At 40.6% G+C, this 17,167-nt stretch overlaps 2 protein-coding genes across 7 annotated transcripts; one reads left to right on the top strand and one right to left on the bottom strand.

Moving 5' to 3' along the window:
• The first annotated feature begins 281 nt into the window (after nt 1-281).
• napbb (N-ethylmaleimide-sensitive factor attachment protein, beta b) lies at nt 282-8,528 on the top strand. Of its 2 annotated transcripts, XM_032542305.1 has the most exons (12): nt 282-513; nt 1,789-1,868; nt 2,060-2,176; nt 2,992-3,038; nt 4,020-4,097; nt 4,214-4,269; nt 5,685-5,769; nt 5,879-5,983; nt 6,068-6,136; nt 6,230-6,280; nt 7,169-7,360; nt 7,470-8,528. In XM_032542305.1, exons 1-11 carry the CDS (start codon nt 413-415, stop codon nt 7,268-7,270), a joined length of 891 nt encoding a protein of 296 aa, XP_032398196.1. In that variant the 5' UTR covers nt 282-412; the 3' UTR covers nt 7,271-7,360; nt 7,470-8,528. The 2 variants fall into 2 exon arrangements, with proteins under 2 accessions (XP_032398196.1, XP_032398197.1); XM_032542306.1 differs by lacking the exon at nt 2,992-3,038 and having other exon boundaries at nt 293-513.
• A 1,321-nt stretch (nt 8,529-9,849) lies between these two features.
• Nucleotides 9,850-16,218, bottom strand: gzf1 (GDNF-inducible zinc finger protein 1). Of its 5 annotated transcripts, none has more exons than XM_032543313.1 (8): nt 16,022-16,218; nt 13,390-14,387; nt 12,482-12,665; nt 12,146-12,315; nt 11,680-11,774; nt 11,346-11,513; nt 11,063-11,220; nt 9,850-10,830 (listed from the first exon to the last, which is right to left on the bottom strand). In XM_032543313.1, exons 2-8 carry the CDS (start codon nt 14,370-14,372, stop codon nt 10,051-10,053), a joined length of 2,538 nt encoding a protein of 845 aa, XP_032399204.1. In that variant the 5' UTR covers nt 14,373-14,387; nt 16,022-16,218; the 3' UTR covers nt 9,850-10,050. The 5 variants fall into 5 exon arrangements, with proteins under 5 accessions (XP_032399204.1, XP_032399200.1, XP_032399201.1 ...); XM_032543309.1 differs by lacking the exon at nt 16,022-16,218 and adding an exon at nt 15,188-15,446; XM_032543310.1 differs by lacking the exon at nt 16,022-16,218 and adding an exon at nt 15,188-15,439 and having other exon boundaries at nt 13,390-14,384.
• Nucleotides 16,219-17,167: the final 949 nt, after the last annotated feature.

Genomic DNA, 17,167 nt, shown 5'->3' with positions numbered 1-17,167 from the left:
GTGCAATGTTGGGTGGATATTTACAGGAACTTACATAAAACAGAGGAACCCGGAATTTCACTTCTTTCCAGACCGTTCTTCTTAATACATCAATGGTGCAGACACATTCCTCAATGGTAACATCCATAGACATAATAAAGAGTAGTAGTAAAGACTATATATGTCTATAGTAACATCAATATATCAATGAACGCCATCAAATATTGCGTAAGACGGTATAGTGAGCGTCACGTTTCACTGGGAATTGTAGTTTCTTTTGCGTTGAAGCCAATAGGGTTTGTCACGGAAAGCACTCAAAGTCCCGCGATACTAGCTGGCGCACGCCTACGCTGAATAAACCCATCAACTGTAATCCTCAGTGTACACAGCGGAATCCTCTGCGGGTATTTTCTGCCTCAAATAAAGCAAAGAAATGGACAACACTGGGAAAGAAAAGGAAGCGATTCAGCTAATGGCCGAAGCTGACAAAAAATGCAAATCCTCTGGCTCGTTTCTGGGAGGGATGTTTGGAGGGTAAGACAGCACTGCACCAAAGAGCAAACTGCTAGCAAGCCTTGACTGTCAGCAACAAAGTTGGCACGCAGACAATCTTTATGTAGACATACATTCAGTTAGTTCTGGATGGATACATTTGGAAGATATTGTAGAAGTTTCGTTAGATATTAAACACGTTGCATTCATTGTAACAATTCCTGTATGTCAGTTAACGTATCACGAGTTTCTCCTGGACCTAGCGTTGTTTGCAAGCTACGCAGCAGACTGTTTTTAGCTAACTACTTAGAAGGTTAAAACATCTACTTCGTCATATATTTGCCACCTTTTCTATAGTTTCAAACAGTCTTCACATTGTGGAAGGAGGAATATGTCAATATTGTTATGTTGTGTGAACAATTGGCTACATTTCAGTAAGACTCCAGGGATGTATTTCTGTAAGTTAGCTAGCTACACCCTAGGAGTGGGAATCACCAGACGCCTCCCGATACGATATTATCACGATACGATACTATACTAATGTTAAACATATTGCAATATTCTGCGATATATTGCAATTAAAACCTTTTTTCCAACTTCCAATTTTTCCAAATTTCAAATAATGTCCCCAAAAGAAAACTTTGTCAACATATTAGTCATAATTCTATATAAATGTCCTGTGAAACCAGTGGTAGTAAGGTGGTGTTGGTGAAAACTAAAAAAAAAAAAAGTCTGAAAAAGGGACAAAAATTTCTAATTAATGCTTGTCATCATATATTTGAATGTTTTTGCATATCATAGAGGCAAGGAAGGCATTGTTGACATAGGGCCAAAATACAAAAAGCCAGCAGCCATTGTCTTTTTTCCAAAGTCTGTTCTAGGTGACCCCCAGATGTTCTCGTGCGTGGTAACTCGGCAGGCTTTATACGGGTAATTCTGTGGCTGAACAAGCAGTGATGTAATCATCTGCCATGATTGAATGGCCAGAGGGTTATTACAACTCCAGGGATCCCAGGGGTCCACTTCTTGTCATGAAGGGAGGGAGAGGGATATATAGTGCCTGTGTAGAGGGATTTATTTAAGCCAGTCTACCAATTTGAGCATTGCATCTCTCTGAGTAATACTGCGACTTTGCAGGTCATGCAGGTCATTCAGCTCATCACCCTACAGTGTCATACAGTGCGATCTGTATTCAATATAACTTCCATATGTTGTAGTGTAGTTTCAGCAGTTTAATCTTGGTATGCCTAAGTATTGTACTTTTCTACTTGTTTACAATTAGGTACAGCTGTTTTCTTTTTGTTTGTTCTTGTCTAGAGGACCTCAGAAAGTGGAAGAAGCATGTGAGATGTACTGCAGAGCCGCCAACATGTTCAAGATGGCCAAGAACTGGAGTGGTGTGATAAGCTGTTTTCTTTAAAAAAAAATATCCACAATATCCATTTCAACACACTTGAGACACTGTAGGATTATGTGCAGGGTTTTTTGGCCACGAGTTAAAAAAGTGGAATTATGTGCATAAATTAGAGTGTAAGCTAAAGGCAAAGTTGGGAGTATGTGTGTAAAAGTTTCTTTCCTCTGTCTTCAGCTGCTGGAAGTGCGTTTTGCAAGGCAGCACGTCTCCATATGCAACTGCAGAACAAACATGACTGTGCCACCAGTTTCATTGATGCAGGAAATGCTTACAAGAAGTCGGACCCCAATGGTGAGACTACGTGCTAATTTATTACCATAGCTTACATTTGAGTGCCTGCATTTTTATTTCCACTTCTTATATACATATTTGTACTGTTTAAGTATTTAAATGTTGACTTTAAAATAGGCAGTCACTTTCATTTATCACATCCATGACTTATCGCTAAGAGTGTTTTCATGACTATTGTTTTAGTAAGGATTATTAGCTTGAGGATTATAAGGTTATAAAGGTGGGACATGTCCTCAGACAGAAAATAAGTCAAGTGTCCAGGGACGAGTCATTGTGGATTGAGTTTTTATTTTTCTAGATTACCAAAATATGTGTTGCCCCCAGGCTGAATTCTCACAGGTTTCACAACAAATCTGGGCAGTTTACTACCGAGTCTCTTGCTGTGAGCCTGTAGTTTATAATGAGGCAGGTCTGACATATTTCAATCTGCCTTAGTTGCTTTGCTGTTTATACTTACAAGAAACAGTTACATTATAATGTGCTAGAGTTATTGCCCTTGGAGTGGCATTTAGCATTAGTTAATGTATAGGTCTAGGGGATGGGAGCTGGCTGTCGTATTTGTTTGTGGGGGAAAAAGTGAATGGTCTTGCTTGTAGTTTTGTTTTTATTTTACCTGTCGTATATTTAACACTGCATGCAACATGTAAGATAGTTTAATTGCATCAGACACCTTATTTCACCCTGTTGAAATAACACAGCATGTCGACTGATCCAGAATGTGGTGCTGTGCAATGGTCTGTTAGATTTGAACAAAACTAACATAATTGTATGTAATAACTAATTGTTCCCTCCTCTTGCCTTTATGCTGCCAAAAGAGGCAATCAAGTGTTTAAATGCTGCCATCGATATATACACAGACATGGTAAGATGCATATAGAAAGTGGCCATATTGTTTTTAGTTTTTCTAGCTGAAAAGTGTTTTAGTTGTGACTTCTACTCTCCTTTGACTTACTGTATCAGTTCTGATATCGCGTCACCCATATGACTGAAAATCACATTCAAACTGACTACGTTGACATGTACATAAAGTTGTTAACATGGCTAATGAAAGTGAATATTCCACTTATTTTCCTGTTTACATGTAGCCGTGCAAAATACAGTTTTTTTTCAATGTTTTCCAGCAGTGGCGGACTTGTTGGAGTGAGCAAACACAGCGTCCCCCAACAGATCAGCGTTGCAATGTGTGCGCTTATCCAAAAACATGTTGACATCCAAGTCTTTGATAATGTTTCAAAGCAGCGGTGTTTCTTCTTCATATCGGGTCTGCAGCCCTGCAAACTGTTGGCTGGTTCGTTTGTGTACAGCAACCATAGCAACGCACCGAGCTGGCCGTAAGCCGCACACGAGCAAGAGGCCGAAAACTGTGGTTAAAACTCTAAATGAGACGCGAAGTATGCGCTGCATACATGTCCAATGAATGCCTCTAAAACCTGAATAATGCCGGAAAATCCCACGTCTTAATCGGAAAAAGGCCTTTTTCGGAATATCCAACCGGAGTATGCGCTTTACATGACCTGTATCAAATTCGGAATATTGTCATATTCTGAATAATAGTGGAATATTGGTGTGCATGTACACATGCTCACTGATACAGCTTTTCCTGCCACTCCGATTTTATTCTTTGGGCCCGTATCATATTCATAGCAGACAAGTTTGTTTATTTAACACTGATACCTTGATCAAGTCGCCTACTTGTTATTCCCTTTTAAGGAGGATTAATTTCAAAAGATCTTGTAGACGCAGGCTACAGCTTGACCTCGCCTCGCTGCACTGAGAATGTAACGCTTTGACTCGAGAGGCGTCTGTGGATGGATCCAGTTAGTAATCACTTCTCCTCCTCCAGGGAAGATTCACCATCGCAGCCAAACACCACATCAGTGTCGCAGAGATCTACGAGTCTGAACTGGTGGATATCGAAAAGGTGATATCACATAATCGGAGGTCACATAGTGGATACTAATAATTATTAATGCTACCACTATAGGGCTCATTTGTTTTCAAGAACGCAACAGTATTTGTTGGTTTTCTTTTGTACAGGCTGTTGCACATTATGAACAAGCAGCAGACTACTACAAAGGGGAAGAATCCAACAGGTAATGTAAAATCTTTTTTTCAAGCTCTAAAATCCCTAAAACTGATAATGGTTAATTAGGGATGTGAAATCTTGTTTACATTTTGTAGGTGAAATATTTAATTGTTTTCCCACAACCTTATAGAATGATAAAACCAGAATAACAATTTTCAGTTACTGAAAATTCAATTCATTTTTCAATGTTGACAATTTCAACAAGTAAAAATATTTGCTCAAAACCTGGGTAGCTTCTATTTCTATCTCCAGATGGCTCCGGCAGAATCAAACGCTCTCGTTCACAGGAGCCTTTTCCCCATTTTGACTCACAGCTGTCACTAATAACATTAACAAGCAGGTGCAAGTGAGCGGACATGCACAACACCAGGGCCGGAACTGACTGAGTAGAACTGAGAATAACGATAATGAGCGCACTCGTTAATTACACTGGTGTCTTCCCTGCTATGACATGTCCTGAGATCTGCAGTGGAACAGGGCCCGGCTGCATTATTTAATAAGTTTGCTGCCATGATGAGCAAGGCTGCAGTTACCAGGGCGTTGGATGGAATTCAGATCTTCTCCCCCATGGTTGTGTTATTACAGTTATTGTGTACACACATTTTAATTTATTTCAAAATTTTAGCAAAAGCCCAGGTGAATAAAAAAACAGTAATATGGCTCTTCTACATATACCGTGGCGGTTTCAGGGTGCGTGGCATTGTGCACGCCAGCCCGCTACCACATTATGACTCACTGGGACACTTAAATAGAACAGAGACATCGTTAATGTTATTAGTCACACCTGTGCCTTTCCCACTATGAGTGTCAAAGAAAGGCCTGTGCTCAGAGCTCTGTTCCAGCCCATTTACTTTCTTAATTCCCCATTTTTTAGCGTCCCATGCTATTGAACTGCACACTACAAACTTTGGAAGTAGTAGACAAATGATAAGCTTTTAAATCACACATTTTCAATCTTCGGACAGTGATACAATATTTACTGATATCACAAAGTCTGCCATGTTATGATTTTGATTTATTTTGGTGGCCTGCGACCGATACGAGAAGATACAAAGGCCATTTAACACAATCCATTACATTTGTACTGTATATATTGACAAAAAGCAACTAAAGTATGATTGGACAATTTCATTACTAATCTCTTTCATACATTTTAAATCAAAAACACACTACTCATTTTAATAAAAAGGATTAAATATAAAGTGGGAATTTCAAAATAAAGGCGTATCTTAAACATATGCATCGATATTTTTTACTTTTATCAATAATATTGTATCGTTGATGATTGAATCGATATATTGTATCGATCCAGATTGATGTATTGTTCGGTCCCTAATCAACTGATGTCACATACTCCAGATATATAGCTCTTAGAGTCTGGGTTTTATTAAATGTGTTGGGTACCTTTTTTGTTGTCCCCAGCTCTGCCAACAAGTGTCTGCTGAAGGTGGGGGCTTACTGTGCTCAGCTGGAGCAGTACCAGAAGGCTATTGAGATCTACGAGCAGGTGTGCACTGCTTCTATTTGCGTGTCCTGCTTGCACTTTTGTCAATCAACACTGATTTGTTTAGCTGCTGACATTGTTAATGCTTTTTGTACAACGTGGCTGCATCTAGGTTGGAGCCAACACGATGGACAACCCATTGCTTAAATACAGCGCCAAAGAGTATTTCTTCAAAGCGTCCCTCTGTCATTTCATCGTTGACGAGCTCAACGCTAAGGCGAGTTTATACCTTTGTGGTTCAGCTTAAGGATTTTGGACGGCGAGTTGGAATACAAGTTTAACACGCCATATATCTCCACAGATTGCTATTGAAAAATATGAGGAGATGTTCCCGGCTTTCTCAGACTCTCGAGAATGCAAACTGTTGAAGGTAACTCAAACTCCTAGGAATTGGATGGCTTACTTTTTCCCCTTTTAATCTATTCAGTTTCTGAGTAACCTACTTTTTTTTTTGTATTAACAGAAGCTTCTTGAGGCTCATGAGGAACAGAACAGTGAAGCGTTCACCGATGCAGTAAGTCTTGTGTACCCTAAAAACGTTGTCTAGTTTTAAAACAAGGCTTTTGGTGAGCACAGGACTCCCTTTGCTCTCGGCTCTTGTAGCTTGTTTGGATCCCTTGTGTGTTGAGAAAAGTTGAAAGCTGGATCTTAGGGATCCATCCAGTCTCCCAGGACTGTGTTTATGTGGAACTGGTGCAGACTGGAGTGCATCCATATAAAGCTGAGCTCCAAAAAAAGTTATTATAGTTACCTCAAAGTCAGAGAGTACAATATGTTACGTACAGTACAATTTTATGGTTTGGAGAAATGCATCGCAATTATAACAGGGCGTGTTGGTTTATACATGCGCAATGCTGGGGGTAGAAATTGAACTGTTTATTGTGGAATTTCATCTGAAAATAAGCAGTAAGCTAATGCCTAGTTCACACTGCACAACTTTAGCTCTGATTTTCCACTGTCTGTGAGGCGATGCATCGCAGGCTCGTCCTGTCAGGGAGCTACAGCCAATCAGAGCGCAGGACACAGGTTGAGGGGAACCCTGAGGGAGGGGTTGTCTGTAACACAACGTTACTGTATATGTTGCACTATGTCGCATTCACAACAAGGACCAAAGTAGTTGTTCCACCTAAAGGAAATATAATAATCTAGATAGATAGATAGATAGATAGATAGATAGATAGATAGATAATTGATTGATTGATTTGTGGAAACAAGCTATATTGGGAACATGTATGCCAACGACAACATCAACAAGCATGACTACAAGGAAATTCCCGCGGATTGCAAAGAAACAAAGAAAGTTTTGTATTATGAATTTAAGCTTAATGAAGCAGAACCTTCCAATTGTAATCCATATTTGGGGGGTGAAAAGCTTATCTCCGTGTCCCCCACCCGCCTGCAGGTAAAGGACTTTGACTCCATCTCCCGTCTGGACCAGTGGCACACAACCCTCCTGCTGCGCATCAAAAAGACCATCCAGGGCGACGAAGGGGATTTGAAATGAAAGAAGCCCAGGGGTAAAAAAAAAAAAAAAAATGCAGCACGGAGGGACATCCATCACGCATGCTTTCACACAACACACACACACACACACTTCTCTCTCTCTCTCTCTCTCTCTCTCTCTCTCTCTCTTCTCTCTCTCTCTCTCTCTCTCTCTCTCCTTCTCTCTCTCTCACATCACACTCACACTCACACTCACAGATACACACATTTTCACTAACTTCCCTGTGTATAGCATCTGGAGATGAGTGTCTGCTGATGACTTTGAATATTCCACTGCTATACCGTCAGAGTACTATCTTTGCTTTCCTTACGAGCATATCTGAATCTAGTCGCCCTCACCTCTGTCTAGAGGATTGCTGCACACCTTTTCTGCTGAAATCTGTCCTGGGGCATTTCAGAGCAGTATATTGTATTGAAACTGATGTTAGTATTGACAACAAGCACTGCATGACATGTTTTGTACAATTATTGTTTCCTAGTCGGATGCAGATAGTTTTCTTTTTTTTTTTTTTTTTTTTAAATCTAGTTTATTATATATTAAACAGGTTATTTAAATGTTTCTGTTTGTTCTACATAGGATTATCATGGTGTGTATGGATTTCGAGAATGTATCACTGTTTTACTTTTTTATTTGTTGGAGTAGAATTGAAAGGGTCCAATCATGATTGTTCTTACAACTAAAGTCATTACAGCCACACAAAAAGGTGATTCTGTTTCCATTTGGTCACCAATGAGGAGAGACTCTTCTTGTAGAAGGGCAACGATATGCACTGTGTAGACTGTTAAACATTTGTGTGTTGTTTCCGCACATTCATACTTGCATTACTTCAGGACCATTTATTATTACTTTAGGATTTGTTGATGTAATAATACTTTGAATGTTTGAATCTGTAAGCTGTGATTTAAGGTTTGCTGGAAAACATTTTTAAATGAAAAGCCCTGATGTGGAAACGGTTCCCAGGGCAGTATTCTTGGGGAAATGTGCTACATTAGTTACTCATCTTGTGCTGTGGTTGTGATGTGAACTTAACATTGAAGGTTTACTACTGCAGTGCACCTTCCAAATGGCCAGTCGCTAAGCATGTCATTGTGTATAGATTAGTGTTGTGTTACATTCACTAGTGTGAGCCAGACCAAAGTTTTTAGAAAAGGGTCATTCACCCTGCGTATCCAGCTTCTTCCAGATGGAATGACGATGGACCTTGGATATGATCTGTATGCTCGTGCGGATGGACAATAATAAAGATATTATAATCCCAGCTGTGCTGTCCTGCTTTTGACCTTACCTATCAAACAGCAATGCTATAAACTTCTAAGCTTTTCTCTTTACCAACATGTTGTCACATTTTTGTATTTTGAGTGTGGTTGGTGAAAATTAGGGCTTAATTATTTTTTTTTTTATCATATTACATTTCATTAACACTTAAGTTCAGGGGACATCCCAGTACCATGCATGTATCCACTAGTACTCATACCTATAAAATATATAAACTCTTGTCCCTTATTTAGCATATTAACCTTACTTAATTACAGGAGTGGAAATGCAAAGAATTATCACAAGTTCAATATATTTTGAGGTAGATTTATGACTACTAAGTACAGTGTTGCTACTGTTAAATGTATAGTTTCCTCTATTGATCTATTCCAAATTATAACGTAATAGATCTGTAGCGGTAGCCCTGCTGCCCTGCCAGAGACTGTCATCTGATACTAAAACACGACTATTCAATTGTTGTAGCTCGTTGCTTGGTAAATTGAAAAATCAATAATCTGTTAGTGTACTATGTAACCTAGTTCTTACATTACTGCTCCGTGTCCTTACATAACGTTTAGTGTGCATTTCCTTTAGTCCTGTTCAGATCCTACCACTATCGACAGATTGAACCATGATCAGCCTTTCTTCTTAGGAAGCATCCAATATTTTTTTCATGGTGATTCAAATGTGATTAGTTAAGATACATAAAACCAATTTACATTTGCCTTATGAGTCACCAACTAATTTAAACTTTAGGTTGTTTTTCTTAACACTATAACTCATACTTTTTTGTTATTGGAGGCAGCCTTGTAAATCCTGAAGGATTATTTGCAGGTATCTGCTGAATATAAATTTGAAACGCAGCTGTTGTTATATGGAAATGGCTCCAAAAAGAAAAGAGCCAGAATTATGAAGGATATACATACTTCATATCCATTTAGTCCAACATAAATCATCAGCACATGCAAAAAGCATGCAGTCATTGAAAGATGTATGGAAAGCTACTGGAGGATTCACTGGAGTGCTGTTCTACAGCTGCCAAGGACTTCCAGACATCAAAGATGGAACCCCTGCAATACATCATGTATGGGGAACAGATGTCGGATATTAATTTGATTAGTAAAATGTAATGGTGATATAATGGTTGGCTTTAGATGTAATGAATTAAACAACTCAGTTTAATATGATTTGTGTCACATTTCTGGCCATGAATTATAAGATATGTACAATATTATTTAATTAAATCACACTAATACCTTAATCTTTTTTTTTTAACTTTTATTTCTGATATGTCACTAAAGAACAGCTTCTTGTGATTTTTTATGAACGCCATTACATTCCATAAGAGTGTGCGTGACACTGAATATCACATCCAAGCTTGTGAAGGAGACACTCGACTTTAGATTATAATATTTATGAAACACCACATAGTTGGACCACACATTCACACAGTGCTAATGCCAAAATAAATACATCAAATAACATGAATTGGATTTTAAATTCCCTATACACAGATAAAATTCTTTCTATTCACATGCATCTTCTACAGCATCTTGAGCTGGGGCCCCTTTAGGTTCCCCTAAGGGCTTATCTGCTGTCCTCTGCTCTCCATCACTTGGGACAGCAGCTGTTGGTTTTCTTCCATGAGCATCCTCACCGACAATCACAGTTAGAATATCAGGCTGCAAAATCTCTGTCTCAGAAGTAGCCTTAGTCTCTGAAACTGGAGCCAAAATGGTCTGTGAGGCGGCAGCTTCCAGAACAGAAGACGTAGAAACATTTGGGATCTCTGAGGCTGACGCCAACGTGCCATCAGAAACACGAACTGGGAGAGTGGGTATAGACAGAGAGGTGGAAGAAGCTTCAGAGTACAAGGGGATACTGTGAGTCATGGACACCGGTATGGAGAAGGGGACAGGGATGGCTGATCCGTCTAAGGAAATGATGCTGGACCCTGTGCTGTCAGTGGTTATGACGGGCTGCATCTGGGTCCCAGTGGGCATCTCGGTGTGAATGACAGTGATCCCGCCGAGGGCGCCATGGTTGACCAGAGCGATGGCCCCGTGACTGGTCCATTCAGATGGGAGAGTGATGGGCTCAGACGGCACCACAAAGGAGTCAGTGAGGGTTTTATCCTGACCGCCAGCAGTACCAGCACCAGCACCACTTTTTCTAGCGGCGCTCTTTTTCTCCCTTGCTCCTGCTTTTTCTGTCTTTACCTTTGTAGGAGTTCTGGTTTTCTTATCCTCCACATTTCCCTCCAGCACTACCAGGTAGGTTTTCCAGGGAGCATCTGAGTCATGAATCTGAATAATAGAAGAAGTTGTTAATTTCACAGCAGTCTGATGGGTCAAAGTACACTAAACCCAACATGGCAGGTTATAAACATGCATTGGTTGTCACCATTCAAAAGCCTAATCCCCTTAACAATACCCCCTTTTTGACCATGGTAAAAGTTGAATCAACACTGTGCCCATACAGATGAAATGACCCTATCTGACACTAACTTGTCATTCCCGTGAGAAAAGCCCTGCTCACCATAGTGTGCCTGCGAAGGGTGGACTTGTCTGTAAAAGTGCGTCTACACAGACCACACATGTAGGGCTTCTCTCCTGTGTGAATACGCTGGTGCCTCTGGAGGGCATTGAGCTGGGTGAACTGCTTGTCACAGTCTTTACAGCTGTACGGACGCTCACCTAACACAAGAGAGGGAACAAACGTACGCCAGGAAGCAGTGTAAACAGGAGAACAGTACAGGAAGCTGTAAAAGGAGATCATGCCTCCAGATTAACAACAACAAAGAAATGATTTATACAATCACCCGTGTGTATCTTCAAATGCTGGTGGAGGGAATTCCTCTGAGCGAAGCCTCGACCACACTCTTCGCACTTATATGGCTTGGACCCAGTGTGGATGTTGGAGTGGTGTCTCAGGTATTCTTTAGATGCAAAGCTTTTCCCACAGGCCTCACACATGAAAGGCTTCTCTCCTAACAGGAGAAGAAAAGAACAGCTGTTTCACTTTTGGTCTGGTATGCGCAGATAGCCTCGTCTTCATTGGCTTAAAGGCCTACGTTGTCCACTTGTGTTCACAGAGACGGGGTTAAAGATGACAATATAGAAATCTAAGCAGTTTTGAAATGATATCCTTCTTACCTGTGTGGGATCGCTTATGATAGGACAGCATGTGCTTCTGAGTGAACCGGGCGTCACACTCGTCACATGCAAATGGCTTCTCTCCTGTGTGAGTCCTAGAAATAGTAAAAAACAAGTTTAGCCCTCATGTTTTTTTCCAACGTTATTAGCATGAATAAATGAACATCCACATCTCTCATTATTACTCTCTGGCTCTCGGCTTTTTCTAGCTATTAGTGTTTATATTCACAATTGATGATTGAAGAGACAGACAGAAACAACAGACTGCAATTTCACTGCCAAAGTCAAAGGTATTTGTCAAAGAGAAGCGAGAATTACTTGCTCAACTCACATTCTTCCTGCTGACACAGGATTTAAACCCACTCTCCTCACAGAGGCAATCCTGTCTGCCTGTCTTTAGCATCTACAAACCTCCCATTTCCAATTCCTTTTCTTTTTGACCAGCCATTGTCGGCGAGCTCCGTACCTGCGGTGCATCTTGAGGGCGGAGTTCTGGGTAAATCTGGCCCCGCAGTCGGTGCACTCAAAAGGCTTTGCACCTGTGTGTGTCCTCTCATGCAACAGCAGGGCAGTTTTAGAGCTGAGTGCCTTTCCACAGTCAGGGCAGACATGTCTCAGATTGTTACGTTCATGAACCTGAGAAGATTATCATCGACAGAAATGATCGAACCAAGGTGGAAAACATGCAGATAAATGCAACTCTTTAGAGGTTTTTATCATTGCATATTTATATAATGATTGCATGTATTTTATCATGTAAATATAATGTATAGGAAGTGTGTGGAATTGAATTCATCCCCACCTGTCTCTGATGGCGGACAACATCCTTCTTTCGTTTGAAGGTTTTTGAGCAGCAGTCGCAAACAAAAAGCCTCTCATTGTTGTGAACGTGCTTTTCGTGGATCTTCAGATTGCTGCGGTTAGCAAAGGTTTGCTGGCAGGTCTCACAGCGATTGATCACATCTGCTTTTACTCCATGGTACGTGCTGGCCAAGAGAGCAGTAACGGGTAGCAGCAATGAACAAAAGACAGAAGGGCCATGTCTTAGGTTTCATGATAAGATGGCAACGCATTGGTGATCATTCTCTGTTAAAAGGTTTTAGAGGTGAATGGGTAACACAGTACTCTCGTCTCTAGAAGAACTTGTGAACAAAATAATTCTCATAATAACTTACGTTACTCATCAACTCATTCCAAACCGTGAGAAAATGACCAGCCAACTTCTAATGTCTGGACCCCACAGTCTATGACACATTTCAATTTTTCAGTAACTTGTTGTTTTTGTTCAACTCAGAAAATTCCAAAACACAGTGTGAGCTTTTTGTACCTTTTGGAAATTATGGTATGTCTACTGTTACACTGTATAACACTATAAGACCAACAAGATAAATATGTATTAAAAAATTGGATAATGAGGTTGAAAGGGAAGTTTGGGGTGCCCTGCTGGAGCTGCTGCTGCCCCTGCAACCGGACCCCGGATAAGCAGACAAAGATGGATGGATGGATGGATGGAGGTTGAAAGAGTGCAATCACCTGGGTGGGTGCTAACTTCACTGCAGACAATGTGCTTACAATTGCCCTAGAGCTAGTCCTGTCACAGAGTGGAAGCTTGATCTTAGCCTGGATTACATGCTTCAGTTCAAACACTTTAGGGGATCTGTGGTATCTATCAATACATTTACCAGTAATCCAGTAGCACTAATGTCCTACCTGATGTGCTTCAAGTAGCTTTTTTCATAGTGGAAGGTTCGTTGGCACTTGTTACACTGGAACTGGGCCTTGGATGTCCTTTTTAATGTCTCCTTGGACTCACCCTCACCCTCCTCCTCCTCCTCCTCCTCCAGAGATAACAACAATGAGCCTTCGGGATCACTGCTCGGCACATCCTCCCCACTTTCCCAATCATCCACATCAGAGACTGGCATCCCCAATGGTGACTCGTCCATTTTCTCTGCTTGAGCCTCGGCTTCTGTCCTGTCCTCATTCACCTCTGTGTCTTCATTTGCAACTTGGTTTTCATTGTTAGGGTTAGCTCCTCTTTTGGTGTTCAAACGCTTACGAAGAACTTTATGGCGTGCCAACCTCAATTTTAGAGTTCTTCCTAGTCTTTTTCCCTCTTTTTCTGCGTTCTTTACCTTTAATCTTTTTGAAATTACTTCTTTTTCAGGGCTCTGTGGAGAGTGCTGTCGCTTAAGAAGTAAGCTTTTAGTCTGGTTCTTCTCTTTGGTTCTTTTTTCTTTCTTGGCACCATGCAAGTTATCTACTACTTTTGATGGAGATGTTTTCCTTGTAGGTTTTTGTAGGATTCCAGCACTCATGGCCTCACCACAAACCACTGACAGATCCTCACAGTCCAAAAGTTGTGCCGCTGCTTGAACATCACCAATCTTATCCTTAACAACTTCAACTTTACCAGTGTACACAAATTCCAAAAACTTGGAGAAATTATTGGAGTGCATACTGGAGAGTACGACTTTGTCCCTGGTAGCATCCGGAGACAGAAGGATCTTCTTGAAGTAGCCACTGGATGCTGCAAGCATCAACTGGTGGGCCTGAAACTCCTGTACATCTCCCTCGTAGTCCACCTGCACTGTGACATCACTCAGCTGGCCCTGCACCATCAGCTGATGCAGAGAGGCCAGGAGGTTTTCATGGTGGGACTTAGAGGTGAGCTGGACCACTTTGACCCCCATAATGAATTTGTGCTGCTGAGGAAAAACAAAAAGGGGAATGATGACTTGTAATGCTTAAACTAACCTAGGTGTGCTTCATTATATTTGTGAACACACATTTGTAATGTGAGATAGATAGATAGATAGATAGATAGATACTTTATTCATAGCAAAGGAAATCTTAGGAGTGTTTTAGGAGTGACATCTTTATCAGAGGTGAGGGCATGGAGCTACGGTATTTTGAAGTAGAACCTTTTGTGGCTTTCATGTATCATTACTGGGTTTATCTTTTGAGCAGTGAACATTGCATAAGCCAACGTTAGAAAATGATATGCTGCCAAGTCAATTGCCTCGCTTAAAGGCAGAAAAGACAGATTATTAAGCCATGTGTTTCGAGTTCGTTAAAACTAACGTTAACCTCTGACATAAACTAGCTAACATAAGTTAGCATTTAGATAGCTTACGCTAGCTAAAGCCTTGGCAACAGACTGACTAGCTAGCGTTGTAATATTGGTGTAATTTTTGCCTTGATAATGTTCAATGCCAGGGCTAGTTAACGTTACTGCTAACAGTAGCATCACAGACACAATGGTGCACAAGCTAGGTAAGCTAATGTTAACTGCATACACAAAACAAACTGGTATGCGATAATACAAGTTGAACGTACAGCACACTGAACACAGTGCACGAGTGAATTAACGTTACACAACACGAAGCAAGTTTTCTTACCGTAAGCTCGGTAAAATGGCAGCCCTTCACAAATGTTCTCCACAGCGGAAGGTATTTCCTGTAGAAATCGCTGCCGAGCCGAAAACGGCACTTGCTTTCTTACTTACCGACATCCGGTGCCGAGGTGGCTGATACGGGATCAGTCCTTCATTCATGGTCGCGTTTAAAGTTTGAATTGCCAAGTACAAGTGCTGTTCCTGGGTCATTTTAGCAGGTTTGTTGACTATAAGCGAATAGGCGCATTTGTTATCACTTTACAGTAAGGCTTAACTGTCAAGCTAGTTTGGCTAGCTAACAATGTATGATTTGTTTTAGCTTTGCATTACTTATCTCCAAAGTACTGTCCGTTCCAATATATTTTAACAGCCGTTGAGCAATAATGCATTCCACTTCTGTCGTTGCTGTTATGCTGTAACTATGCTTCACCTCCTTTCTTTTTTGGCAAGTGTAAGCCCCTATCTTGGTAAAATGTTGAACAGGTATATAGCAACCGTAGCATAATTGTTGAATTTTATAAAGGGATTTACTAAAGTAATGACGTTACCGTAACTCTTAACACGTAGCTAGAGTGCATTACCGCAGCATTACCGCACTGGGGCGCCCTTGCACAGAGATACATGACATGATATAAACTGCTGGTGTTGAATCAAAAGCAGATTAACCTGCAGAAAATTTCCATTTTCTTCATTCCTTTCCACGTAGACTACTCTCCTTCTAGCCGATAGTTTAACTGGGTAGACCTACTCAGTGGGTATTACACTAGCTGCTTAAAGAGGAGGTTTTTAGTGCCCTTTGTGTATAGCTATAGGCTGTTAGAGTTGTATGAGAATGGTTCCAAAACAACACAAAATAGGTCAACACGCTGAAGGATTTAAGAGAATTCATTTACATTTAGACCAGCATAAATCATCTGCAGAGTTGCAAAAGGCATGCTGTCATACCAAAGGTGTATGGAAAGCTACTTGAGGATTCACTGGGGTGCTGTTCTGCAGCTGCCAAGGTTTTTTTTCCTCTTCTTTTCTTCCAGAGGAAATCCATATACCTTACATTTGTCTTAATGAATTCTGCAAGCTAGCAATCCGCTCTGTTCCGGTGACTCATGCTGCTCTCTGGACCGAAGCTGTGCAGACTTCAGCTTTGACCTGGAACACTGTGTTCGCCTGGCTTTTATTAATGTTACTCCTCTGCCACACACACACACTAATACACCTATACACTCAGAACCTTTCATACAACTGGTTTATCATTATTATTTTAAGGACACGCAACATCTGCAGATGTAATGATCTGTAACTGTAAGCTCATGGGAATCAAGAGTATTTGCATAGATATTAATGTGGTTTAAAGTATTACCATGGAAATTAGCTTAGAGTTTAATGGAATACTGAATTACTATGTGCAAATTAATGAGACAATTCATACAAATTAATTCTCAGTATATTGCCATTAGTACAACTTTGGACATGACTGAGAGTAAAGGAAGGAAAGCATTTTTCATTTTGGGCCCAGTTGTGCAAAATCTATTTTTCATTTTACTTCTGTTGTTTGGGAAACTGGTCTGTTCATTGTTGACTAAAAGGATAAAATAATAGCTTCATATGAGTATTAGACTATTAGACAGTCAGTGAAATTAGGATCAACTGGGTACCATTTTCATTTTTCCCTGTGCCACATACCATAATGTGACATAATGTTAAAGTTCAGCAGGGTTAGGTAATGCCGATGGTCAATATGTGGTTTGTGAAATTGTCACAGGATGCTTTGTCAAATAAAGATATGGAAGAGAAACAGACTTGAGGTTTCTACATATCATCCCTGGTTGACGTGTAATCAAGGGGATGAACATATGCTGCATTACTGAAATAACAAAAGGTCAAACAGTCATTTCGGAAGCATGCCACATTAATCTACTTTCAGCAGTGAGACTGGCTGACTTTTCAAATGACTCCGGGGCATTTTGGCTTATTCGGAAGTGCTCATTTCAGCTGTGAAGAGAGAAAGTGCATGTCAAGTCTACTATAGTCAAGGGTTCAGATGTTGCCAGTACGCGGCATGCTTGATAGCCAGCTGCATCGCCAGGCTGCCCA

This window comes from Etheostoma spectabile, chromosome 18 (assembly GCF_008692095.1).
Source record: "Etheostoma spectabile isolate EspeVRDwgs_2016 chromosome 18, UIUC_Espe_1.0, whole genome shotgun sequence".
Taxonomy (NCBI): domain Eukaryota; kingdom Metazoa; phylum Chordata; class Actinopteri; order Perciformes; family Percidae; genus Etheostoma; species Etheostoma spectabile.
Note: the sequence above shows the minus strand (reverse complement) of the source record. Positions and strands in the feature narration are given on the sequence as shown.

Excerpts from the sequence above, each read along its gene's own strand:
- napbb (XM_032542305.1), top strand. The coding sequence starts at position 413 with ATGGACAACACTGGGAAAGAAAAGGAAGCGATTCAGCTAATGGCCGAA. Across the intron at positions 514-1,788 it reads CTGGGAGGGATGTTTGGAGG|AGGACCTCAGAAAGTGGAAG; the intron begins GTAAGACAGCAC and ends GTTCTTGTCTAG. Across the intron at positions 4,098-4,213 it reads AACTGGTGGATATCGAAAAG|GCTGTTGCACATTATGAACA; the intron begins GTGATATCACAT and ends TCTTTTGTACAG.
- gzf1 (XM_032543309.1), bottom strand. The coding sequence starts at position 15,286 with ATGACCCAGGAACAGCACTTGTACTTGGCAATTCAAACTTTAAACGCG. Across the intron at positions 11,775-12,145 it reads GCCCTCAAGATGCACCGCAG|GACTCACACAGGAGAGAAGC; the intron begins GTACGGAGCTCG and ends TACTATTTCTAG. Across the intron at positions 11,221-11,345 it reads GCATTTGAAGATACACACGG|GTGAGCGTCCGTACAGCTGT; the intron begins GTGATTGTATAA and ends CTCTTGTGTTAG.